This window comes from Etheostoma cragini, chromosome 18 (assembly GCF_013103735.1).
Source record: "Etheostoma cragini isolate CJK2018 chromosome 18, CSU_Ecrag_1.0, whole genome shotgun sequence".
Lineage (NCBI taxonomy): Eukaryota > Metazoa > Chordata > Actinopteri > Perciformes > Percidae > Etheostoma > Etheostoma cragini.
In genome coordinates this window covers 12,121,113-12,148,153 of record NC_048424.1, presented here as the reverse complement: position 1 = coordinate 12,148,153, position 27,041 = coordinate 12,121,113, and the positions used below count along the sequence as shown (strand labels likewise).

Here is a 27,041-nt window from a genome sequence, read left to right as displayed (position 1 = left end):
CTTAGGTCTACACACATGCCTATGGTGAACTTTACTGAGGATCAAATGACAGTGGTTAAAACAGGTCAAACTTGGGATTATATAGGACATGTCTCAACATCTAAATACATCTCCAGATGTTGGCCAATCACAATCAGAGCGTTACAGGCACGTGTGGCTCAATTCTGTCAGCTGAAGCAGCTGAAGCAGCAGGGCAGGTGTGACAGCTCATTTCCACAGCATTCGCAAATATAGGTCACGGGACCCGAGCACAACAGCAGGTCGCCACCCCGTTTGTTTTCACATGCAGTATTAGAGAAAGAGCGTTATTGATGCAGGTGTATTTTATTGATGATTACTTTATGATCACAGCAAACAAATAAATAACCTCATATTAACGTATAACGTCAGTTCGAAGCTTTACAAAACAGCACAGAGAGAGGTAAGCTAATTAGTAACTCTCTATACTGTAACACAGCAGAGACATGAATACATTTCCGTTTTATTAATACATTATAGGCCCTACCTGATTGACGAATTTGGACCAGTAAGATTTCATATTGGGCGTTGCGATTCGGAATCCACGTTTTCTATTGGCGGTCTGGGTGGACATGGGCGGGGCTAACCAGGCACTTCACCAAAACAAGCCTCGTGCATGGGACACTGGTGAAATAGTTAGGAACAGGGAAGAACTCGCCGGGCCAGTCAGAAAATCTGCAGAAGAAAGCGAATGGAGCGATAAACACGAGTCAGCTAACAAGAGAGACACCGCTGGGACGTCAGGTAGGAATCTGTACGTGGTTAATACAACTTAAATACTCGTTATCTGAAACGTCTTGCGAAACACGCTTAAGTTGTACTTAAATAGTGCAAGCCCACACTTGACCAGTGCTTGTCAGTATGTTAAAGAAAGCTTCCCAGTTTGGGGTTTGCTATAAAAACGTTGTTTTTTCCTTGGTGGTCTTTGGTTTCTGGCCTCCACAAAATGTAGGCCTATTGCATTTAAATCATGGACATTAGGGGGACAGAACAACAGAAAACACACTCAACGTTTGTCTTTGTGCAAAAGGAGTATGGTCTATTAGATGTTTTCATGCTTATTTCTCAAAATGAATAATGTTTTTGTTTAAATGTGTTGGTATCTGTTGGTATCTGTTTTACCTGTTAGAGGTGGTTAACAATGGACCACAACAGTGAAACCAAGAAGATGACCTCTAACCCTTCTGAAACCCAGGACCTGGCTCCACCCAGAGGCCCAGGTAACCTTTCACACAGTTACATTTATTCATCGGATAAAATAACATGTTTTTTTTTAAATGTGAATACAAGTCTAAGCCATAAGAGTGCTAGTGTTTAGTTAGGGGTTTACATGTTACATCATTTCAATGTTTAGTGAGGGTGCTCAATTCAGCTCCTCCTTACAGCTTGCTCTGGCTGGCTTTTAACGCTGAGCCTCCTAACACACTCGAGCCTATCATAAAAACGTAATTATCCTCAGAATCAATATTTGTTAAATGCAAACCGGGGACCTGTTCTAGTAACAGTTTATCCAAGTGTGTTTGTCTAGATAACTTTTAGAAGAAGACGTGTAGGAATTTCCAAGAACACGATGACCGTGATCATTGGGCTAAAACAGAAAAGTTGCAACTTCATCACTTGACTGTTTTTTAAACACTGATTAACAATGAAGCCAGAAGTTGTTTATGACTGTTGTTATGCCTGTGTCCCTAGTCACTCTAACCTATGTGACATAAATACCAAAAATGGTACACCATGCGCTGATCACTAACTATCTGTCCAAAAAACAACAACATCAACTTAAATAAATCAATTACCTTTACAGTTTATTTTTTGCCATGACCTGAAGAGCTGGCATGTAAAATGTGCTCAAACGTGTTTGGAGGAATTTTCCAGCCTATAGATAAAAAGCCTCATGCAACCTTATTAAAATAGTGATTCTAACATTTCCACACAGTAAAAATGAGCCAATTCGTATCAGTATCAGGAAAAAGTATAATTGGTTTAACACTATTCAAAAAATATTTGCATAAAAAGTTTATTATATACATCTACATGAATCTCATTTAAAGGTTTCAGGGAAAAAAACAGAGCGGTGACATAGAAATACTGTAGAAATGTCACTACAAGCCAATTACACAATAGCTGAAAGGCTTACTAAAGTGAGTCCAAAATATTGTTATCCAGTTATTACATAATGTCAGTTAGGAAACACGATTGTGAGAGGGTTATGCAGTACCTAGTACAGTCAAAGCAAATGTCAACCCAGCAGGTTGCAGCTGCAGTTCTGTTTTTCTTGCATGTTGTGCTATGAGAATAAAATTGGAACAAACAGAAAAAAGTCTTAAAGGCATGATTATTACAACAACTGCAATTAAAGAAATTTGCATTTAAGTGTCACACACACAGACAGACAGACAGACAGACTTACAGCTTCAGCGTTCTTCCTGAACTTCCAACCCCTAATTCCACACAGTCAGCACCACTCCTAAGGCGACTTCATAGTTGAGGAAACCTACAGGGAGAAAAGCTCCGACCCTAACCAAAAGTTACGGAATACATTATATTATAATATGTGTTTTAGCATAGTGATTTATTGACTTCATGTGCCTTTTTACAGCGTTCTACATGACAAGCTTTATTTGCATTTTTTCCTTCTTTTTCTCCCAATGTGGAATATCCATTTCCCCATGTGCTATTTCCTGCTTTTTACTCCAAACCACGAGGGTCCCACAACCAATCAGAGATTGAAGTTGGTTTATCCAGGGTTACTCTTTCTGAAGACACTATGCCTGGGGCAGAGCCATTTGTGTGTGTAATTTAATGTTGTTTTTAAGTGGATATTAAAGGAGTATTCTGGTCAATTTTAACACGTACTGTATCTCTGTTTTATGTTAAATGTGTATTGTTGTCAGTAGCAAGACAAATGAAAACAACTACACAGAGTTATCTCCTGCTAGAGTTGGCACCCAACAGGCTTAAAAAGGCCTAAACAGGGCAAATTTTCAACATAGTTTTAGCCTCTACACGGCATTACCAGTGCCTAGCCATGTGCAGTTATTCCTTCCAAGTGAACAGAGTGAATTTGATTGCAGTAGCAAAATCTGTGAGACCTCAATGCTGGACATTGTTTGGTTGCTGTTATTTTATATTTCCTTTCTCTTTGTTTCTGACCCTCTTTCCAGGCTGCAGCTGGCTGGTGGTCGTAGCGGCTGTAGCGGCCTCTCTGAGCGGCTTGATGCTGGGCTACGAAATGGGTCTGACCTCTGGAGTCCTGCTGCAGCTGCGGGACTTCCTCTCCCTCTCGTGCCGGGAACAGGAACTGCTGGTCAGCTCCCTCCTGCTCGGTGCTCTCCTCATCTGCCTGGTCGGAGGTCCTATTCTGGATCGCTACGGCCGCCGCTGCTCTTTGCTCCTGAGCGCTGCCCTGGTGATCGGAGGGAGCGTCGTGCTCATCTCAGTTACCTCACTTGTTGCACTCACACTGGGCCGGGTAATAGTCGGCATGGGAACATCGCTGTCAGGGACAGCGGCGTGTCTGTACATTGCAGAGATCTCACCGAGGGAGAGGAGGGGTCTTCTGGTGACGCTGTATGAGCTGATGTTGGTTGTGGGCGTAATGCTGGGATTTGGCTGTAGTTACGCCTTTGCTACTTTTCCCTATGGCTGGGCGTACACATTTGGACTAGTAATCCCCCCAGCGCTGCTGCAGATCAGTGTACTTGTGTTCCTACCACCCTCTCCACGCTTTCTGGTCACCAAGGGGAAAGTGGAGCAGGCCAGGATAGTGCTGGCCAGAATGAGAGGTGGGATTCAGGAGCATGTGGAAAAGGAGCTCCGAGACATCCAGGCAGGACTTAAAGAGGAATCAGAGCATAGTTTCTGGGAGTTGTTCAGCACCAAGGCCAACTTGCGTTCACGGCTGCTAACAGGTGTGGCATTAGTATTCCTTCAGCAGGCTACTGGTCAGCCCAACATCCTCTCCTACGCTTCACCACTTTTCCGCAGTGTAGGCTTCAACAGTGATGCCGCGGCAACCTTGGCCTCCACAGGGTTTGGAGTTGTTAAAGTAGTTGGCACCATCCCGGCCGTGTTGCTGGTCGACCGCGTGGGACCAAAGAGCTTTTTGTGCGTGGGTGCTGTCGCAATGGGAATGTCGCTAGTTGCACTTGGTACATTGACACTGCAAAGCCACACTCACCTCACCAGCCTGTGTAAAAGTCACACTATGCTAAATCACACAATCACGCCGTGGGATTTCAACCAAACCACTAGAGACTTCAACAACAGTGACATTTTTTCTACTGACCTCCCCAGCCAATGGAACAGTGAGGAGGCACAGCTAACTAACAGAGAGGGTGATGGGATTGGGGAGCCAGGAGGAGGGAGTACTTCCTTTCTGAAGTGGGCATCATTGATCAGCTTGCTGGTGTTTGTGGCAGCCTTCTCCATAAGCCTTGGACCAAGTAAGCACACGCACGCACGCACGTATGCATGCACAGCAGCCACAATGGCAAGTGTATTACAAATGTTAATTTTCAACCCTGCTTTTAACATTATGCGAAGTACAAAGTACAACAATGGTTATAATACATATATAATAACTAGTCCTAGGTAGGTATAGTTTAAAACACTCCCATTCCTCAGATAAAGCAATTTGGACCCTGACTTAAAAGCCAACATTATTAAATATCAAAATTGTAAAAAGCTATTTTGGATCATGCCGTTTGTATCATGCCTTGTAATCCATACATCCTTGATTGTGTCTTGGTTTTCTTTCCTTTCCAGTGGTTTATGTGGTTCTCAGTGAGATCTTTCCGATGGGAGTCCGAGGCAGGGCTGTGTCTGTGGTGTCGGCTGTAAACTGGGCCACTAACCTGCTCATCTCCATGACCTTCCTCACAATCACAGGTGCGTGTATGTGCGTCTTAGTGGTTATATTGCATTAATTGTGGGTTCAAGTGTGTGCATTTCTCAAAACTGTCGACTAGGGCAAATATTCACCAGTAGACTAGCAAAGTGTTTGTGCAAATATAACAGGTTAACAAACATTGTATATGTTCAATGTTATGCTAAACTCGTTTACTTCCTTAAAAAAAGAGGTGTGTCTCACTTCCTACTACTGGTCCGTGACACTGTGTGTCAGTTGCTTTAGTACACGTCTAAGATTACAATTCAAATTCTCAAAACAACCTATTCAATCTTCACATCATCCAGTCATTTGTGTGCATCATAAAAGCAATGTCTCATTCTTCTGAACACATTGCAAATGTTTTGACACATGCTAATAATTATATTTATGGAGAAAATAATTCACTACAATTGTCTGCTGTTACCAACATTATCAATTGCGCATAGCATGTTGATCAAAGTGGATTATACTGGTTATTAATAGTCTTACACCCCCAAAATATCTAGGAATTAGTTCATTCCATAAGTCATTACATGCTAAATGGTTGAACCAGTTAGAATACCTTATTTACATTTCTATTAGACTTATTTACATGTTTCCTGAATTGATGCATTGCTCTCAGGTAATCCTTGACTTTTACTAATAATAGGGATTGTGTGAAGCATTAGATCAACCAGTAATCAACTACCTCTAAAATAGCTGTGAGGTGCATCTCAATAAGCTTACAATTTGACAATTAAAGAAAAACAAGAAAAAAAACAGGGTCAACAATCGGGAAGAAGAAGAGTAAGAAGACTGCTGTTGGATGGGTGTAAAGACTGCAGTGCAATTCCCCAAACAGCACTGCAAGTGTTTCTAGTGTATACATTTCTAATTTTGTATTTTTCATGTGTGCTATGCAGTGCTGTAAAACAGTCTCGTCCTGTTCTTCTCTGTATCCCAAGGACATGGTCTGTCAACCAATTAGAGTACAAACAAGGCGTAAATGTGGCTCTTGTCCAATGTCTTGCAATCAAGCTCCCACATACAGTTATGAACAAAATAATAGCAGTCATCACTGACCTCAATAAATCGTATTTTTTGGAAGAAGTGATATTTTGAGACTTTCAAAGTTTATTGGAAAGGAGAAAACATAAAGAAGTGCAGAAAATTACAGGCTGCTCAGCCTAAATGATTTCCATTGCCTTGAAATGGCATCCAAAGCCTGAACGACGTGGGGAAAAAAAGGTCAACTACCATTCGAATGGATGGAACAATAGAAAAAATGGCCAAGGCTCAACCAGTGATCAGCTCCAAGAAAATCTAAGAAGACTTAAAGTTACCTGTGAGGACTGTTATGATCAGAAGAAGGCTATGTGAAGCTAAGCTATCAGCTAGAAGCCCCCGCAAAGTCCCATTGCTGAAAAAAAAGACATGTACTGAATAGGTTGAAATTTTCCAAAAAACACGTTGACTGGCCAAAGGAGAAATGGTGCAACATTCTGTGGACTGATGAGAGCAAAATTGTTCTTTTTGGGTCTAGGGGCCGCAGACAGTTTTTCTGACGACCACCATGCACTGACTTCGATCCACAGTACACTGTGAAGACAGTAAAGCATGGGGGTGCAAGATCTTGTTATGGGGATGTTTCTCATACTGTGGTGTTGGGTCTATTTATCACATACCAGGGATCATGGGTCAGTTTCAATACATCAGAATACTTTAAGAGGTCATGTTGCCTTATGCTGAAGAGGAAGTGCCCTTGAAATGGGTCTTTCAACAAGACAATGACCCAAAACATGCCAGTAAGCAACCAAAGTCTTGGTTCCAGATAAACGAGATCGATGTTATGTAGTGGCCAGCCCAATCCCCCGGACCTCAATCTCATAGAACACTTGTGGGGTTACGTAAAAATGCTGTTTCTGAGGCACAACCCAGTAATGCTGAGGAACTGTGGAATGTAGTTCAATCGTCCTGGGCTGGAATACCTGTTCACAGGTGCCAGGTCAACTCCATGCAACACAGATGGGAAGAAGTTCTCAGAAGTAATTGTTATGTAACTTAATATTAATTCAGTGATTCAAAGTAAAGCAAACTCTTGAGACATTTTTCAGTTTATACAGTAAATTTTTGAGTTTGTTGAACAGCCCATTATTCTTTTTTTCTTCACTTTCTGTAAAGGTATAACACAAACTTGATCAATTTTGGTCATGTTTTGATGTGAAATTGAATGTGCATTGGTCCCAATGCATTGATATTATGGAATTAAAGGATTGTGAGCATTATTTACTTTTTTAACCACAATGCTAGTATTCTGAACACAACTGTACAGTAATGTGGAACCTTGTGCTGTTGAATTTGATATATGCCATACACAATGCAGAAATGTGCATTTTGAATGGTGATCAAAACCTTAGCCAGTTTCCATCAGAAAATACTTAGAGAGTTATATTGACAACATAGCGAAGCATTTCGGCTATCTTGTTCGTAAACATTGACCCAAGGATTTGTTCATTAACTTACATATTTACTTTTGCTGTGTTTAGCAGAAACTTCAAGTCAAGGCATAGTTTCCCTATGCCCTATTCCCTTTATTGGCCAATTCTTGTCTGTCAAGTACATTTAAACTTTATCAAAACTGTAGCAGTGAAAGTAAGGTATATCCAGCAAAACATACTTGAATGCTGTCCTAGGGTATGTGCAGACACTTGAAGACATGTCTTTCTTTATCATCTTTCTAGAAAAGATTGGTGTTTCCAATGTGATGTTCCTCTACGCTGCCATGAGTTTCGTTTTACTGGTGTTTGTCATCCTCTGTGTACCCGAGACCAAGGGTCGCACGCTGGAGGAGATATCGAAAGAACTGGCTAAGAAGTGAATGGCATCTTACACATAATCTTAACGATATCAATTTTTATCTTGGTGAACTAGTTTGTGAAATGGATTTCCTTATCGTCTGTCTCTGCTTTACCAGGAAGCACTTTGAGGTGAGGCTCTGCAGGCAGGTTCAGCCTCAAGAAAGCCTGATCCAGGGCAGCAGTGCGTCCACAGAGATTCCAGAAAACGTCTGATTTTTTACACCTCACCTGAAGATAAGTCAAGAGCAAGGATCAACCAGGACAATATATTAGCACTGTTCAGGATTTGGGGTACAACTCGTACATCTCACCCACATCTGTACATCGCTGAAGTTCCAGTTGATTCCTGTGATGATATCTGTGTCACGTATAAGTCCTTCTAGCTACATGCGTATGTGACAGAAGAAATCAACAACATAGGAATGGTGGGAATTACATATGCAGGAAAGAACTAAATAATGGCAGTATTTGTGAATTTGCCCAAATGAGGATTTCTCAGGGATCAACCTTGCTTGTTAAAGTCAGTAAAGAAAGGTATACAATGGGAATGACAATTAGATTATAAAAAATTTGATTATTTAATTCCTTCTTACTTTACCTATCCAATTAAATATACAGCTCAACTAATGCAGAAAGGAATAAACTCCAGAGTAAATTGACTTCTTACCAGCCAGTAGAACTGATGAAGCCCTTTTGGATGAATGTGCAAACTGCACTACTAGACATTTTTAGTTGTTTTTTTCATTTTTACCTGGCATTGTGATGATTGACATATGACAGGGAAATCAAAGACGCACTAAACAATCAGACACTAATCACTTTAAATGTCTGTAGGTAACATGTTTTTTACATTGCAAAGAAATTCCTTTAACATGACATTTATATGCTGCTCCCTGTCAAAGTCATGTAATAACACTAACAGGGCAGTTATGCTACAAAACACACGAATCTACATGGTGACAGAAATATGGATAAAGGCCACAGTACTCAACAGTAGCAAGAGTCAAAAACAAGCAGTCGGGCAAAGAAATACTAAAACAATCAGGGCTATGAGTCATACTGTTTAGAGTATAACCAGTATTATTATTAGTAGTAGTGTAATAAGTGGGATATGTGATTTTTTTTTTTTTTTTTTTAAATGTGCCAATGATGCCAAAATTGTAGTTTTACTGCAAGACAGAATGCCTTGTGTGGCCCGGGTCATTTTCAGATCTGCACTTTGATACCTCTCCGATCTTTTCTTAACGTTGGAACATGTCAACTGGTTTTAGTAATCTGTCACTTTAAAAATCTTGGATAGTTTTTAAAGTGTTACACTCCACCTGTAATCAGGACCTGCATGGACAAATAGATTACCATGAGAGTAAAACAAAGCGACCAGTAGTCCTGTGGTGGCCTGTGTTATCATGAACCTTTATTTTTATACAAAATACAAAATTCTGAACAAGTGTCACAAATTTTCAGTTGACACTGGTTCAAAAAGTCCATCCCACATACTTGAGACATTTACGTTTTTAATCAACATCTTTTCAATCAGATGCCTTTATTATATGCATACGTCCACGTTGCCTGTCATTAGGTTTTCCTATTTAAAAACACTTCACCATTGTTTGTTTTTGTTGTTAAGGAAGAAGGTTATTCTAGGGTTTATTTTTCAGTTCAGGGCACTGGCTAATGCTGTAAGCATGGCGTCTTTGAACACCGCATGGTCTTATGTTGCCTCAAAAACTAAAATGAATGTACTGCCACACCTCTTGACAGGTGACAGTGCTGAGTTAACAGCCACACAACGCTGTATGACGTAACTATACAGCTGCTTTTGTAATTATGAATTATTTACTTAAACATTACAATCTAATGAATTTGTGCCTTTGTCTTGTGCCTTTCCAGCAATTTCCTAATACCAATTGGGTTTATTAACTTTATAACTGGCCTACTTAAACGCTACTTTTAAATGCCTTTCCTTAGAACCACTGTAGTCTGAGACTGTGTGTGTGTGTGTGTGTGTGTGTGTGTGTGTGTGTGTAGCTCAACAACACGCCAACTGAAATAAAATATACATAAACCCTTCAAAAGTTTTCATTACATTCCAAAAACATTTACGCCATCAATCGTGTTCTGTACATTGTATTGTTTTGAAACCTTTCATGTTTGCCTTGTGTTTAAAACTATTATTAGGAAATGTATAGAAATGAAATTGCCACATTTGAGAAACAGGAACACATTTATAGTGAACTGCCACCCAAACTAAGTAAGGAAATGTGACAATGTGACCAAATCAAATCAGAGATAAATGCATATTGTGAGGGGATTTGTGCAGCTGCATAAGGACCTGCTCTGGCTTTGTGTACTTATGGGTGACAGCCCAGAATCGGTCTGTGGGTTGATTGCTGTTATTCTCTATGGGTAAAAAAAATATGGGTAATATAGTGGATGCCTTAATATTTGCGTTAACACGTCTCTAATTAAGCCATGGACGGAGATTCTTGTCTATAGGGTTAAAGGTGAGGCTTCTCAGTGTTCACATACTGTCTCTTCGCAATGGTCACGGTAAGCGTTAACATGGTTAGATAGGTGAAAACTGATCTTTTGTGTCCATGCAAAAAACATCCAGAGCAAATAAAGAGCAGATAATATCCAACTCCTTCAGTGTCAGTCAAGTTTAAAAAGGTGCAGTTTCTGCTGAAGGATATGATGTTTGAAAGACGTACTTGGAAGTTTAGGCTGTTAAAATCACAAGAGCCACACAATCCACAACATCAATGACATTTTGTGAGAGGGACACTTTAACACTCCAACAAGGGTTGTTGAGGATTTTCTTCTTTTTTTTTAAAACCCTGGTGATATCCAGTCTGTTGGTTGTGTTAGAAGTTTGTGTCTGTTTGCCTCACAGCAATAAAATCAAACAAGTAAATCCAACGATAAGTTGCTTCCTCACTTGTGACAAACAAATCAGATGGGCCTTCTCGTTCCGCCCTTCCATCCGTCTTTTTTCTTCTATTTGTAGCGGGGTTTCTGACACTCGAACAGAAGTGGGTAGACCTGCTCAACAGCTGTGGCCACATTCTGTACATTTGGTCCTTAAAAATGGATAGACAGGAGCGGGGTGGGATGAGAGCATACAGAAGAGCTTTGAGTACAATGAAAAAACAATAACCCCACATTCAGACAGATGGTAAATCACAGATACCATCACCACAGTTGTTTGGGCCAAGTTTAGCCTAATGCATGACATACAAAGAGGGTTACATTTCACTCAGAGGATCTAAATTCCTAAAACTGGTGTGCTCTCTATCTGTATGTAAAGGAGGCCGGGAGAGGTAACTGTCTGACTGTTTGTGTGTAGGAATGTAAGTGTGAGCGGTACCTGTAACTGTGATGCTGCCGGTAGAGAACACCTGTATAGTAGCCTTGATATGTTTGATCCTGTACGTGGCAGCAGGATGGAGCTCTGGTTCATAACTGACAAACACAAACACACTGTCAAGTATCGTACACTAAAGGCTTTCAGCACATACAACAAGTACATGTACAGCTTTGAGGTTGTTTTACAAGACGCTAGTAGTACTCCGGTCTTGTTGTCCGTGTTGTCAGATAAAAAAGTGAATGAGAGGCTGACCACACCAACATTAGGGCTGGGTATTGTTAAAAATATCCAATACGATTATTTTTTCCCCAGATACCAATTATATAAAATACATTTTAAAAGAAATTACATTACATTACTTTTTTTCTCTCCTGCTTTTTTTACCTAAAGTATGTGACGCACACTGTGGTCAAGCCTCTCAAAATACAACACACACATTTGAGCACCGTCTGAGCTTTTCCTGCATGCCCTTTAAGATGTGTAACGTTAAACAGCCAATCACAAGCATTATTAGATCTTGGTAGAAACATGATGTATGCCTAATGGCTCACTGACGCTGATGAGATTTACTCCTTAGGTATTGAAATATGGTATGGAATCACAAGGCATTTTTCAATACTCGATCGGTGCCTTATAGTATATAAAGTTTATAGATTATAGTTCAGTACCCAGCCCTAACCAACACACACCAACATATTCTGTCTGCTTGTGGTGCCCAATGCATTCTAAAGCTGACCAGTGCTCCCACCACTAGAGGTCATCCTGTCCATGAAAATAGTGAATGGTGGGGGGAAAAAAGTGTAACATTTTAGACAGGAATATTTGCTTCATAATACATGTATTAAGGTGTCTCCGGTAAAACTAAATTATAAATGACAATAGGTACGTATGCTAGTGAGCTGTATTTTTTAATATGAAAATATATTATATTAAAATATAGAACAAAAAAATCAAAGAACCAAAATGAGCCTCATGAAACTTTCTGGACTGACACCTGAGGGGTCTGTACTACTGAGACACGAGGAAAAACCAGTACAGTGAATTATTTCCAAACACTGCGCTGATGTGGATGCTGATAAAAGTGATGTTTTTAACGGGTGTGATGATGGTGTTTGTGATGTATCATACTGTTTTTACCTGGCAATGGGTCGGTTGTTCTTAGTAAAGTCTATGAGGCGGATTGCAAACGGCATGGAGCAAACTGCCAGGACATTCACAACTTTGAAGGCTGAAAATCTCACCTGAACACACAACACAAACATGCACAGACACACATAAGAATGTATTTATACTTATATACTTTCACATTAAAGGAGGACAGTTGTCTTTCAATCTTGGTGTTGTGACCTAAGTGTTGGCAAGACTACCTATGAGTTAGCATCATTTGTACTCACTCTGGTTATTGCAGAAGTATAAGTACATTTAAATCACTGATAGCAGCAAACCTGCAGATAACATGCTGCTGTTTTGTTTACAATTCAGGAGAGTTGACCTGGCTGAACCAAATAAGAGTTCAAAGGAAATATAGTCATGTACACAGTCAATATCTTTGTGTTTATAAAAGAGTTACTTCAAAGGTGCTCTAACTTGTGTTACTTGTTGTTGACGTTAGAAGTATTTTTTAACAAAACGAGACTAGCTTTCCCCTCACCCTCCCTTCTGTGCTTCCGCGCAATGCAGCTGTTTTTTAAAAGGTGTAGTGCGTGGTAGTAGCAAGATAAATGAAAACAATCGGTGCAGTCTACACAGGGTTATCCTCGTGCTAGAGTTAGCACCCAACAGGCTTTAACAGGGCAAGTTTTAAACATGGTTTTAGCCTCTACACAGGCTCAAAATGTCATTAGCAGTGCCTAGCCATGTGCACTTTTCCTTCCAAGTGAACACAGTGAATTTGACTGCATAAAAGTTGTGTTAATTCAGTTACCGCACATACCTCTGTTTATTTCCTGTTTTCTGGTGAAGTCAATTGTCACAACTTTTATGCCTTGTCAAGTTCACAAATGCACGTCCCAGAAGCAGACAGTGCAAACACACCAGGTGAAAAATAGGGGTGAGCCTTCTTGGCACGAATTGATTCATACTGTCTAAAAATATTAAGGGTGGGATTCTCTTGTCAACCCGCGATTCAATTTGATTCCAATTTGGAGGCCACTGATTCAATTCTAAACCGATTATCGATGCATCGATATTTTTATGTACAGTTCCGTGTGTGATTTAAAAAAATACATATAAATCTGAGTTTGTTAGATTTCACCATATACAGTATTTGTCACACACAAAAACACAAGTTTTAATGAAATGTTCTTTTACTGAGGTTTTTATTTTGTAGTCACTCAATGCTTAAGCCTTAAATATGTTTGTGAAAGTCACCTTCTCTCACAGTGCACTTCCATGTCAGAGGCTCAGTCATGTTTAAAGGTGGAGAATTGGCTTCTTCGAACATGAAACATGAGGTGGTCAGATGTAATATAATAAAGTAGATCAACAGCCTTTATGTGTTTTGCCTAATTATTTTTTGTATGTCTTATTAGATCATGTTTATATATACAAAACTTGTTTTTTCCTTTTGGCCATTTTTGTGTTTTTTTCCCAGCAGTCTAGCCTAAACTCTAAGTTGTTTATTACCCTATCCTCTTTCAGTCACTCAGATTTCTGATTTTTACTTGTCTGGGAACAGTAACTTTTAAGTAAAAATCAAGACATTTAAAAATAGATAAATAAAACGAAACTGATTATTAATTTTGAACATCAACTTGTTCTAGAGAGAATCGAGATGCAACTAAGAATCGATCATTTTCCCACCCCTAAAAAATATGACTAAAAAACTCAGCTAAAATCCCCTGAAACAGATGCTTTCTTATAGACTTATTACTTTAGTCAATATTTACAGATTGGTACAAATATTGCTTTTTACACATTTGAAATATAGTGATATGGTGATTGTGACAAACCGTTCTAAACAATTTTTTCTAAATGAATACTACTATTCAATTACTCTTATAATTCCCCACACAAAATTATTATTGAAATACTCAAGAACATAAACTGTAAATGGCAGTTCCAGGTTGAATTTATATTTCCACGCACGACGTGAACCTTAACTAGACAATGTGAAGTGCAAACCTTAAATCAATATAATGCCTTAAAAAAAGCCCTGTATCTGCATTGATATTCATGTTTCAGCATGTTTTTCCAAAAAAGTGGCATCTGTTATGATGCTGTTAACTAACAGTTATGCTCACCTTGAAGCCCAGTTTCTGCAGCAGGCGTGCTAACCTGCGAGCACCCAGCTTTGCGTCATCCTCACTGAACAAAGGAGGGGAGCAAAGAGTCAGTCTATACATACTGTCTACGGTTTTGGCCTGTTTAATACTATTAATAAAAATAATAATAAGGTGAGACAAATGGCAATGCCTCTGCATTACTGGACATTGATTTAAAAATCAGATGAAGACAACATTATTAAAACAACAAGGAGGCAAGACATCAGCAGGCAGCATTTCTCTTACCATTTGGCCTTTGGCAACAGCAAGTCCATTTGTTATGTGTAGTCGCAGATTTTATTTACAGACTCTTAGTCAGTTAATGGTTTGCGTGAGTGTTTCATGTACAGAGTGCCCACCTTGTTGCTCCAGTGCAGATGATTTTCCCTGACGACCAGATTGAGGCTGTTATCTTGGGTTTACGAAGCTTCATCAGGACTTTCTAAAAAGTTAAAAGGTGGTTGAAATGCGTAATGCTGCCAACATAACCCCATATCATAATTCCGGTAAAGCTGTTCATAATCAAAATAAAGGTGTAGATGTGCATGTAGAATATCCTTCCCTCTTTTTTGATATCCTTACCCCTACTTCCGGCTTATAGATGACATTAGTTCCCTCTAAGGCAATGGTGCGCAGGTTGAGGTGGCATCTGGTCCTGAAGGTTGCCACCACATTGGTGATAATGATATCAAGTGCTTCGTCATTGCTGGAATCCATGAGGAAGTGTGTGGTGCAGCAAGAGGACCACAGGGGCTTTATCCTCACACATTTATCATCAACGCCCCAATCGCCACCATTTTATGGACGGACAGGACAAGATGAGCTGGAAGGGAAAAAAGGGCCAGGATTTTTTGTTTTGAAAGTTAGAAATGATAAATGTCAGTTTATGACAAAGAACATTGTCTTATTTGGATTACATGTTTCACACACACATCCACAGAAACTGCAAATAAATGTAATTATTTTATTAAATAAATGCCTTTGTTTTGATTGTTTTAATGTGTCCCATTTGCACACACCGACACATATGTGTAAATACTGTTGTTACACCTGAATAAAAATTCATTACACGTTAAAATATTATGGAGGGGCTTAACTTGTCACCTTACTTGCAGTAACGTTACCAATTCATCTGATTCTCGAGCTATGTGGTCCCCTTCTACTTGAGATATGGCTAGGAGAGTGACTCATAACAGGACTCACATCTGCATCTGCAAGACATTAGAATTAATTTAAACATATTGGAACATTATATAATTTTTAATGTAGCGTTACTTCTACGCTATTTTAGCCATGTATTAAAGTTAGCTAGCTTGCCTGCTATTGATAAAGTCTGCTACGTTAGCTAGCTAAGGTTAACGTTAATACCTTTTGCTACTATTAAGTACCAAGCGAAACAAATGAAATTATGTATCGGAGGCTTAACGTGATATATAATGCGTGTATAATTAAATAAATGAACGCGTATGGTAAGTACGGTAGTAATAGCTCGCAATAGTTGTCTAAAATGTAGCTACGGTTCATTGACGTTATCGTTATTGTCATCCCAGGTTTGTAGCTATCGCATAGCAACGCAACTGGTAAGCTTGTTTAACGTTAAGGAATTGATGCTAAACTAGCTAGCTAATCTTGACAGCCTAACAACCCCGGTTGTCAACTATTAATCGCTAACTAACGTTGATTCAGCATGACTGACTGCATTAACTGACGTGTTGTTGTGGCCAGAAAATAGTAACGACACCTCAATACTGCACAGCTAGCCAGCTAACGCTAATGTTGTGAATAAAGCTATCTGTTAGCTAGCAACAAAGAAAGTGCATAGGCAGGAGCTAGCTAGCTAGCTAATGAAAAGTTATAGCTAAGCTAGTTAGCAGGCTAGCTGTCTAACGTTATACTGATGACGTGGTTAGTTCCAAGGTTTCCAGGTGGGTTTGCGTGTTGATTTCAAATGTGTGTATCTGAAATGTATGCTTTAATTGTTTAGCTACCTCTTCAGCTAGCTCAGTGATGTAACCCCGAGACATAAACAATCCAGTCAACGGTGGAATTTGTAGTCAAACCCCTTCCTCAAAGGACTACTGACCAACAACGAGCAAGCCCACTTCCTGTTTCAGCTTTCAAAATAAAATCTAGGTCACCTGGTGAACTTCATAATAACTACATCTTCCTGTTACAATTTTTGAATAAATATTCATATTTATAGTAACTAAAAAGCCAATGCTTTTAACACTCTAGAGACCATAAAGCTGCATACAGATTTTCTAAAATGCAAAATAGGAGCAGAACAACTATGGAAAGTCGACTACAGCTGGGGCCCAGCATAAAACATCATGTGCAAAATGTGATAACATAATTAGTTGAACATAGATTTCATTTCTGACATAAATGTATGAAAAACCACATTATAAAGTATGAAAACAGGTTCAAACCTGAGCAAAAAAGATAAAGTAAGAGTTAAGTAAACATTAGACTACAATGGAAGACAAAACAAAAACAAAACAATTGTATCTATTCCTGAAAACTGATGTTTGGGACTATTATCTTTTAATTTTTTTGAAAAGTGAAGCTTTGCTGTTGTATTTTTGTGTGTGAACTGAATTCCTTTTCAATATCAAATATCATTTTCACCAGATGAATATTCATTAACTGCATTAAAACTAGTGGAAATTATTTTAGTAACAAAGCTATATTGAATGGCAAAAAAAATCATAATTAAATTAACCCTACCAGATAGACTTGAACAAAAAGTGATACCTTGCGCCGCCATGTGGACAAAGAGGGTTGCCTCGTGAGGAAAGAAAAATGACAATTTCGAGATAAGAAAAGCTTGGGTTTTCTACACCAAGTTCTCTGGTTGAAAAACTTATTAAAAGTTATTATTTGCATGTCAAAGCAAGGGCTAAAATGCTCATTGACTGTAGCCAAATCCTGTGTCCACAAATTGGCCTTTGTGATCATCTACGGCTGCCAATATTACACTTAAAAGGCTTATGTTAACACCATTACCATGTGTAACTTTCTTTCATTGTTTAGGGTGTATTGACATTTAGGCTTTGTGGATTAAAACCTAAATCTCTGAGGAAAATGAGCACATCTGGTCAGTAAATGCTCTTCTGGGAATTCTGGACAGGCAACAAAAGAGGAGAAAGGACTAAAGTTTGGAGGTGGTGGGGAGTGTTTGTGTTATCAATGAGAGTTCACAGCCGCTTCTGTGGCTCATGAATGAATTTAGTGAATGGATGATGTTGTGTGGTGTCTGTGCACTGTTGCATCCTGAACATGACCTTTAGGCAGGCTGATCTCGACTTTATAAGGTTTTGTGTTGATTATACTTTTACTTGACTTACTCTACTTTGTGTAACTATGCACAACACTGCATGGAAGTCAAACTGATAGTGACATCTACTCTTTGTGAAAGTTGTTTTAACTAAACACAGATTCAAGTGTGTGTGAGTCTGAGTATGTATGTGTCTGCACTATATTCATATGTATTTGTTTTTGTGTGTTTATAGCCATAACATATTGCTTGCTTATAGTACACACTTGTGCATTGTGTCCTGTAGCACAGCTCTTTTGCTCAGACCACTGCAAACACTTCTCCCTCCTGGCCTATGTCCAATCAAAACAGAAAAATAACTTCTTTATGATTCAGCCTTGTTGTTATTGTTCTTCCTCCCTGGTTACCAAATTGTCTTGTTTCCCCCTCGTTTTAACCCTCCAGGGCTTCTCCTGGTGATATATAGCCTTTTAATTCACATCCATTCGGCAGAAGAGCCTTGTTCAGATGTCCCAAGATGTTTACTATAAATGCTTGGATTTAGAGCAGGTTAGGAAAGTCAGACCACTCGCATTGATGGTGTGTGCGTGTGTGTGTGTGTGTGTGTGTGTGTGTGTGTGTGTGTGTGTGTGTGTGTGTGTGGTCTAAGTATAGCTACATTTGTGGGGACCAAAAACTGTGAAAACAGTATAATTATGGGGACCTGACTGCTTTGTGGGGACCAAAATGCTGGTCCCCATACCGTTAAAGGGCTTTTTGAGGACTAAGACTTGGTTTTAGGAGTAGGGTTAGAGTTAGCTTATGGTTAGGGTAAGGGTAAGGGTTAGGCATTTATGTTTGATGGTTAAGGTTAGGGTAAGGGGCTAGGGAATGCATTTTGTCAATGACTGGTCCCCACAAAGATAGGCAGACACAACTGTGTGTGTGTGTGTGTGTGTGTGTGTGTGTGTGTGTGTGTGTGTGTGTGTGTGTGTGTGTGTGTGTGTGTGGCGGCTGACGCAGGGCGCAGGAGTATGTTTACAGTTTTTGGGGTTGCACATCACTGAGCAGTCTCTTCCCAGGGGAACAATGCTCTTATTCTCATAGGTCATAAGATTCAGCAAGTAAACACACAGATGTGAGCACTTATGGCTTAATAGATGCAGATATGTCTAAGAATAAATAGACGGTCCATCACTGTAACTACTCTGTGTGTGTGCACGTGTGTGTGTGTGTGTGTGTGTATTTTTTCAGGATTCTGGAAAATATATGTTTTATTTGTGTGCGTGAATGTGTGTGATCGTTTGTTGCTTAACTTGAAAGTGTGAGCCTTGCATTCATACTTAGGCCTTTATAACACGACACAGAAATAATTAATAAAGTAAAATATTTTCTTTTGGGTGGACCAATATTATCAACCTAACAAGGCTGAATAGAAGTTGCATGTCCATACAACCCCAGGTCCCCAGGGGTGCGTTATCTTCTCCATGTCTGGATGATCTGGACAGTTTTGTTTTCTTATGACAAAAAGCTCACAAAATTTTCTCCAAACACCCAGAAAAACATACTAAAACAAAGTCGCTTTCTGTCTACACCTTTCCAATAACACGATTTCTTTTAAGTCGTTCATGTCAGCAGATGCGTCTTTGCAGAGATGTTCTGCTGGAGTGATCTCACTGTTGCCTGTAAACCTGGCGTGTTTGTCAGGACCCTCATGTTCTGTTTATGTTGGGCGTACATCACAGACCCATTTCAAAAGGACTTAGAGAGCAAAGTCAAAGCTTTTGAGAGACTTTGCAGTTGTGTTGTAAAACTAAGTTCAATACTGGTTTGATGGCTTTGTAGGAACTCTGTGTCAGATGGCTACATTTTTACCAGTTGGAGTTTCGTCAACAGGGGTTGAATAGGATGGGGAATCAAAGAAGGCAGCCAGGATCCAGCAACAAGGCTAAAAATGATAAAAAATGAACGCGTAGAAAAGGCTCTACAGAACTAAGGGGAAGGAGATAAGACAGCGACAATACATCCATTTAATATGCATGGTTGCATTTCTGCATAGGTGCACATGTACTATATCTGCACATACTACATGTGTGCACTTTTGAGTGTTTCTGTACTAGACAGAGATGGATAGTGTGTGAGTTGCGTCGTGCGGAGGGAATCCAGTGCTCTGGAAGTGCTGCTCTGGGGTCTCCCAGTGTAAACAGAGACGTGGGAACGACCAAGCCTGTTTATATCAGGTCCCATTCTTACTGGGACCAGTCAGCCAGGCATTAGGGGCACAGCCAACACTCCGGTCTCATCTGCATACATGCTCACCCATATGTATAGAGTTGCATACAGAAACAAGCCAGTTTATTTATACATGCATCATCCTAAAATCCTAAACTCAGAAAGTGATATTGGTGATAGTTTGCATTGTAAGTTTTGCTTGTTGCAAGAGAAAATGTCTAAATAATCAAAGCATGGATGTAAACCCACTCAGAGTCAGTTTACACATCTTTTAATGATTACCTATAGTAAGTACATATTTCACATAGAACGGACAGTAGTAGCTAAAAATAACATATTGTTCTATGGAAAACCAACACAAATCTGTGTTTTTCCTCTAAAAACAATGGTCTTCGGATAAAAAAAAATACCTTGATTTAACCAGGATTTAATTTGCAATCACATAACTTATCCAAACCTTTTCTACCACCATCTTTTTAACACTTTTGAAGTCAGCTCATATTAAGGATGCCCAAATGTGTCAGCATGCCACACACTCTCCTTCCACTCAATTGCCTAAATGTCGAGGAGTCTTACATTTACAACAAAGCCAACCAAAGCCAAAAAACATTGTCGTTCAACCAATTGCTACAAATAAGTGGAATCCTTTCAGCCTCCCAGCTCTGCTCCAGAGGTGAGGCCGAGCTCAGACATAAAGATAATCACTTCAATATTCATGCCAGATTTAGGGGCCTAACATTAACAGCACCTGCATGAATGTTATGGAGTTTCCTGCTAAGCCGTGTTTAGACTGGTTCTCAAAATGATGACACTGCCATGAGCATTATCTGGTGCACGACTCCAGTGCGCGGAGAAAGCACCTGCTCTTTTCAGAAAATAGAAGGGAAATATTGCTGGGGAAGACACTTCAATCAATTACATCAATGTTTTATAGACGTTCATTTCTAAAACAAACCAAAGAGTGAGAAATGTTTTTTTTTTTAAATATTCTTGGGCAAACTTTATGTTTTAGACACATTTGTTGTACTTTTATCGTTGATGTCTGATGTTTTTATTGCATTTCTGCCTTCCCGCCTCTTTAACTTGCAACATGTAAAACAAGATCATGCATGTTTTACTTAAACTGGAGCTGTATTATGACTATTCACACGTTAAGTAATTGTAACCCAGTCATGAAAAACAATATATGGATTATTTCTACTGCCTTAAAAGCAAAAAACAAAAAACTAAGCTAAAACAAATCTAGTTCTTTTGGGGAAGATGGGACATGCATTAATACGCTATAATATATTTAGTATATTTCAGTCCTTTATTTCTATATGATGGAATAATTACTCAAGGCACGCCTAGCATATGTATACACCCCAAAGTGTAACTATGTTGTCCCAGATGTCCTTATAATCTGTATAGCCTTTTTTCAATAAGAAAAGGAACAAAACCTTGTAAAGCAACAGAGGAGGGATGCCTCCTTCAGGGTGGACAGATATGACACACATGATGAGAAAATCTTCTAAAATAAATGCCATGTTTGTCTTTTAATGACAGCGAAAAATTGGATTAGCACATCTATCAAAAACTGCATAAAACCAATGCTTTTTGGATTACATGAAAAAAAGGCTGATGGCGAAACCTTTTTTGTGGCCCCCGAACATAACAAACAATACATTTCTGCTAGAGAGCTGGCCATTTTGTCGGTATACCTCAGACGGACAGACAGACAGTGTTTGGATAGAGATGGAGTTGCTGTAAGCCTTGTGGAGTGGATTCTTCCTCTCTCACTAGAAAACAGAGCTCTCCGAAAACAAACTGCTGTATGAGCGTGGAGGAGTCCGTCTGAACGGCACCTAACAATCGCAGAGGAAACCCACCCAAATGCTTGTTTGGGGGTACCCTTCAATTACACACCTGGTTGCCTTTTGAGATAAAGTGTGTATCTGTATGTGTTTGCAATCAGGAGGGAAATACATCATTGTCAGTGTGTATCTTAATGTATACTATGCATGTTAATGTATGTAGGAGGAAAGGGTGGGTGCCAAAACTATCTCCTTTGCTGTATCTGTGTATGTGTGTGTGTGTGTGTGTGTGTGTGTGTGTGTTTAAAGAGTCTTCTAAACTTTGTACTGGTAAAGGTCTGAATTTGGGTTGAATGGGGGGTGGGAGGTGTTGACATAGAAGGATGTTTTGGGGTGGCGTTTGGGGAGCGAGTTGGGGTGAAGGTGTAGAATGATGATAGGAAGGAGGGATGTGTGATAAGGGGTGTTGTGTTTTAGCGGCTAAGAGTTCGGGAGTACGGTTTTGTACGGTGTGCGGTGTTGTTCCATGTTTGCAGACATTCACACACTTTAATTGATCTGCTTTTGCTCATACTTGCGTCTGTGTGAGATAAAACAAAGCAACACAAATCTCCCACTCATATGCAAGCAACACACACACTCACACAAATGCATGCCCAAGCACACACACACACAGACACACACATACTGATATCTAAATTAATGGTCTCCTTGGGGAGTCATCCAAAGGCCACGGGCGTTTGGGAGAAAAGATTCTTGGAAAAAGGCTTCATCATCAGAACATGTGCTCATTAGTAACCTCATCTTAGCCATCCAGAGAGAGAGAGAGAGAGAGAGAGAGAGAGAGAGAGAGAGAGAGAGAGAGGTGCACTAAGGAATACATGGACAAGGTCATATACTTATCATGTTGAAGAGGTATTTACTTTACAGTCTCTCCATATGACGATGAAAGTGGCAGACAGAGGCGAATGGAGAATCAGCCGTTGGTGTGAGAAGCAGAGAAACAGGTAATGAAGTAAAGAGCATAAATGGTTCAAAGAAAGTCCAGACACAAAAAAAGAGTTAAAGAGAGAGATTCTCAGCGAGTTAGACTCCCTTTGTCTTCTTCATGCTCACTCTGTGCAGGAAGTCATTAAAGAGTAAGCCAATAAAGCTGTGTCAGATATATTGTATCCCCGTCCTCCACAGGGATATAACATATTGGCCTCCCATACTCATCAGACACAGGGATCAGCGTTTTACAGGCTCACAATGTCCTCCTTTGGAGTTCAGAGAGTTTACTGAAGTTATCAACTGTCTTGTTGTTGGTTTTCAACATAATTGTTTCCGGTTTTAATGAGCATGACTCATACGAAAGGGGCATCCTGGGTAACAAAGGTTTTAAATGTGGAAATTTCCATCTTAACAAGTCAGCAACTCAAGCATTGGGCCTTGAAGTTTGTTTTTTTGGCCACTAAGACAACAATTAACTTGATTTGGGAATGATTCTTCTCCGGAAACCTGTATTAATCAAATGTGGCCATGAGAAGGCACATAAACATCAAACAAACATCATATGCTAGCTCATAAAGTTTTTACAGTATTGTGTTAGCATATAATTGTCAATTGCAATCATGTGTTTTGCAGCCACTGAACACCATTATGTTCATTTGGAGTAATCATTTAAGGCTACCTGAGAAATGAAAATGCACATTAACTTTGTTTTGGTCATCAACTCTTGAGAAAGGCATCTAGCTATTTAGCTTGCTACTGTAGATGATCAACCAGGCAACTTCCTCTGCCTGTTGTTTGGAGCTTGACAGGTAGAAAAAGTGGCTTTATTAGAGCTTTTTGCTAGAAACCGTTTCCTATGAGGGTTGAAAAGAGTGGTGAGACTGCAACTTACAGCAGATTTGCTGAACTTGAAACCTACACAATGAACTAAAAAGGCTACAATAAATTAATATAAAGCTAAAGGCAGTCACTGTATGTGTGAGTGTTTATTTGAAAAGCAGGTGGCACCTCGTGTGACAGCCTCAGCCATAGTTTGTGAATGTGTGTGAATGGTTCCTATAATATGCGAAAAAGCGCGTTGAGTAATTGTCCAGTGTTTCTATATTATTATTTTTTTTACGTGTCTGTTTTAGTTTAATTTGGTTCTTTCTATCTTCTCACCACCAACCACCAGACGGACAGTTAACAACTAGCTAGGTAACATAGTGGAGTTATTAGCAGCTAAAGAGCCAGCTATTTACTTTAGGAGTTGGTGGAGACCAAAACAAAGCTAAAAAAATGTGAACATGTTGCTATGTATTTCCTGAATGTGTACATGGGCAACTGTTTGCTAAAAAGTGATAACATCACACACTTCTGTTTATGTGTGTGTGTGTGTGTGTGTGTGTGTGTGTCTCTGTCTGTGGGTGTTCAGACCCCCCCCCCCCCTTAAAGGAAATGGTTGATACATGCTCTGTCTTTGTACTATGTCTTGCTTTCCTCTTCAGATTCAGTTTTAACATATTTGGACAAGTATTTTATATCTTGTGCAAACAGAGAGGCTACAGAGAGGCTAGTTTGGAGGAAAAATAAGCAGCCCCTGTTGCTTTTACTGTCGATAAGACTCTTCCAAAATAAATATGCACCATTTTAGAATAGAGCAAGAAGAGTATGTGTGTCATGGAAATTTTTAGTGTACTATAAATGTCTTTTATAGATAGATAGATAGATAGATAGATAGATAGATAGATAGATAGATAGATAGATAGATAGATAGATAGATAGATAGATAGATAGATAGATAGAAAATGGATGGTAGGAAAAGAAAATAGCAATAAAACATGATGGAGGGATCGAGAAGGAGAAAGAAGGAGTAAGGAGACAAGGTTAATCCAAACAGACGTGTGCCAGGTTATTTTTACGACAGTCCCATCAGCCATTATCTGCCTGCTCTGTTATGGTTAGGGATAAATACAGACCTGGGCAATACCAAGGAGGAGTAGATTTGTGTGTGTGTGAATGGTTTTGAGTCTGTGTAACAATGTGTAGTTTCATGGGTGTACGTATGTGGTCCCTCTCTTTCTCTTCGGCTCTACTCCCTTACAGCAGCCAGGGAAGATAACCACAACAGTTTATTCCATTTCATCAGAAAATCTTCTAGACATTTTAGCCCTAATTGACACAGAGCAGAACTCCTCGTTTTATCTTCTTGCTCAATAAAAATCACAGAGCCAGTCTGCTCATGAGACTCTCTGTCTCTCTGAGCTAAATAAATATCTGCGTATTGAATAAGCTGAGTGTGTGTGAGTGTGTGTGTGTGTGTGTGATAGGTGAAATAGAGGGGAATTATCTGACCATAGTTACATGCTATCATGATATCTGGCATCAGACTCATCTGTAAGCTCTCCAAACACCTGTGTTTAAGGCGTGGAGTGAAGATAAACGAGGGGTTTAAACTTCGACACAAAGAAATTAATCTGTGTGCGTTTATGTTTGTGCATGCAGGCCTGTGTTTGAAAGCTGTAGCGTTATGTGTATTTAAAAGCCTTTGACACTATTTTTATCATTCAATGCTTATTTAAACATGCATTTCAGTGTTGCCTATTCGACTATCAACAGTATTACAGTTTACACACACCTGTTGCCTCAGGAAAATCTCACAACCATGTGTCAGGCAAGTGTATGTGTGCATGCTCCCATCTCCCAAGGTCCCATCTGGCCATGTGAGTGTTGGTGTGAGAGAAGCAGAGGTGACGGTGAGTTTGGAGCCGCAGAGAAATGATCTGCAAGGTTTATTATCTTAAATTAGCATCCAGGGGGAAGGAGATAGATAAGGACCACCATTTTGCTGATGGATCTGCCCCGTGTTTTTTCCCCCAAACCAAGAAGGAAAAAAGCAGGAAAAACAGAGTGAGGCATCATCAGTCCTGGGAAGTCCAGATGCCTCCAAATACACCTTTATTTGTAAAACAGATGGTATTATTGCATAGCCGTGATTTCCAGGGGGGATGGTCCCACCAACATTTGCAGTATAAATTGATGCAGAGAAATTAAATGCAGAAAATTAAGTGTTTAAAGTTCAAAATTTAAATTCTGGTCAAAGACGGAGATCTTTGACCATTTGGTGAAATTTGACTCTTACAAATTCTGAAGTGACTACTAGACCCTTACAATTTGTACTTCAGTTTTGTGTGTTGTTGAGTGTTGAACATTTTGCCATGTTGTAAGAAAAAATACATTTACTGTTATCAGTAATAAAATGTGTCAAATAATGAAGGCAATGATGAATTTTATTTATATATTAAAAAAGTTGGAGTCGAGTTTCTAAGCAAACTTATTTAGCTAAGAATTGAAACTGTCGGGGGGACAATGATGACGAAGATGATGATGATGATGATGATGATGATGATAAGGATGAAAACTAAGAGTAACCCAAACACACACACACACTTCTCACCTCTTAAGATGCAGATTGCTGCTGTCAAATAAATAAGCCGAAAAGTAAATACAAACCAAACAGCTGGACAACAGCTGATAAACCACAGTCTAAGTGAATGAGAGGAAGAGCAAGAAAAAAAGAGATTCACGTGTATACTGTGTGCGGTGTGTGTGTGTGTGTATTTCAGAAGCAGCAGCACTTCTTTGGAATATGAGATTAGGTTGAGGCAACATGAGGGAAAGCGAGTTTTAGCATACACATAAACACAGCACATGAACAATAAAAAAGTAAAGTGGGAACAAAACAGAAGTGTATCAATGACAGAAGATTTAGGAAAGTACAAAACAAAGTGGAGCGCTAATCAGTTTTCATGTCAAACCTTTTGGAGAGAGCACAACTCGGACTTGTGTGTGTTATCTGCGTATGAGTTTTGTTGACACTAAATTTCTAAAATCAGAAATCAATTTGTTGGCAAATAGTCTAGTTTTAAGCCAATATTGCATTTTGATAGTCAAGTTAATTTGAAAGTAGGTACTAGCTCTATATCATATAGTGAACATGTTAGCTTTACATTAAGTTCTGTTTCTGGTGTGATTTTCTGAATCAGATGTAGTTTTTTTTATATTTCTTTGTTTTCTGTTTTAATGGTTAATTTTAACAGACATAAATTATTTGAACCAGTACTGGTTCAGAAATCTTCTGTTATGAGGCGGTTGGATATACTGTGATCTGATCCAAAAACACAAACTTTATGCAAAATACCTTAAACCTGAAACCCTTAAAATAAGAAGATAGCTAAAGTTTGAAAATTTCACTCAGTCTGGCAAGAATAAAGTTCAGATTTTTTTAACAAGTGCCTTCAGTGTGGCGTCATCAGATGAATATGCAAGACCATGCACATTGCACTTGGTAATTTACCATGATAATGTATTAAATGCTACAGCTAACATTTAGCACAGAGATCAGCAGACAT

General features: G+C 39.3%; 2 protein-coding genes across 5 annotated transcripts; one reads left to right on the top strand and one right to left on the bottom strand.

Annotated features, from left to right (window-relative positions):
* Positions 1 to 606: 606 nt before the first annotated feature.
* On the top strand, positions 607 to 26,467 carry slc2a12 (solute carrier family 2 member 12). Of its 3 annotated transcripts, XM_034900025.1 has the most exons (8): positions 607 to 762; positions 1,148 to 1,238; positions 3,183 to 4,463; positions 4,786 to 4,908; positions 7,630 to 7,762; positions 7,863 to 7,964; positions 15,963 to 15,971; positions 26,457 to 26,467. In XM_034900025.1, the coding sequence occupies exons 2-6, from the start codon at positions 1,160 to 1,162 to the stop codon at positions 7,957 to 7,959; spliced, it is 1,713 nt and encodes a 570-aa protein (XP_034755916.1). In that variant the 5' UTR covers positions 607 to 762; positions 1,148 to 1,159; the 3' UTR covers positions 7,960 to 7,964; positions 15,963 to 15,971; positions 26,457 to 26,467. The 3 variants fall into 3 exon arrangements, with proteins under 3 accessions (XP_034755916.1, XP_034755915.1, XP_034755918.1); XM_034900024.1 differs by lacking the exons at positions 15,963 to 15,971; positions 26,457 to 26,467 and having other exon boundaries at positions 641 to 772; positions 7,863 to 9,874; XM_034900027.1 differs by lacking the exons at positions 15,963 to 15,971; positions 26,457 to 26,467 and having other exon boundaries at positions 641 to 779; positions 7,863 to 9,874.
* Positions 9,143 to 16,606, bottom strand: tbpl1 (TBP-like 1). 2 transcript variants are annotated; one of them, XM_034900058.1, is made up of 8 exons: positions 16,365 to 16,465; positions 15,486 to 15,587; positions 14,959 to 15,199; positions 14,736 to 14,818; positions 14,356 to 14,419; positions 12,251 to 12,354; positions 11,114 to 11,208; positions 9,143 to 10,826 (listed from the first exon to the last, which is right to left on the bottom strand). In XM_034900058.1, exons 3-8 carry the CDS (start codon positions 15,091 to 15,093, stop codon positions 10,744 to 10,746), a joined length of 564 nt encoding a protein of 187 aa, XP_034755949.1. In that variant the 5' UTR covers positions 15,094 to 15,199; positions 15,486 to 15,587; positions 16,365 to 16,465; the 3' UTR covers positions 9,143 to 10,743. The 2 variants fall into 2 exon arrangements, with proteins under 2 accessions (XP_034755949.1, XP_034755950.1); XM_034900059.1 differs by lacking the exon at positions 15,486 to 15,587 and having other exon boundaries at positions 16,365 to 16,606.
* Positions 26,468 to 27,041: the final 574 nt, after the last annotated feature.

Coding starts and splice junctions, on each gene's coding strand:
- slc2a12 (XM_034900025.1), top strand. CDS start 1,160: ATGGACCACAACAGTGAAACCAAGAAGATGACCTCTAACCCTTCTGAA. Junction 1,239..3,182: donor GGCTCCACCCAGAGGCCCAG/GTAACCTTTCAC, acceptor CCCTCTTTCCAG/GCTGCAGCTGGCTGGTGGTC. Junction 4,464..4,785: donor CTCCATAAGCCTTGGACCAA/GTAAGCACACGC, acceptor TTTCCTTTCCAG/TGGTTTATGTGGTTCTCAGT.
- tbpl1 (XM_034900059.1), bottom strand. CDS start 15,093: ATGGATTCCAGCAATGACGAAGCACTTGATATCATTATCACCAATGTG. Junction 14,819..14,958: donor TCTATAAGCCGGAAGTAGGG/GTAAGGATATCA, acceptor TTAACTTTTTAG/AAAGTCCTGATGAAGCTTCG. Junction 10,827..11,113: donor CGGCAGCATCACAGTTACAG/GTACCGCTCACA, acceptor TCCATTTTTAAG/GACCAAATGTACAGAATGTG.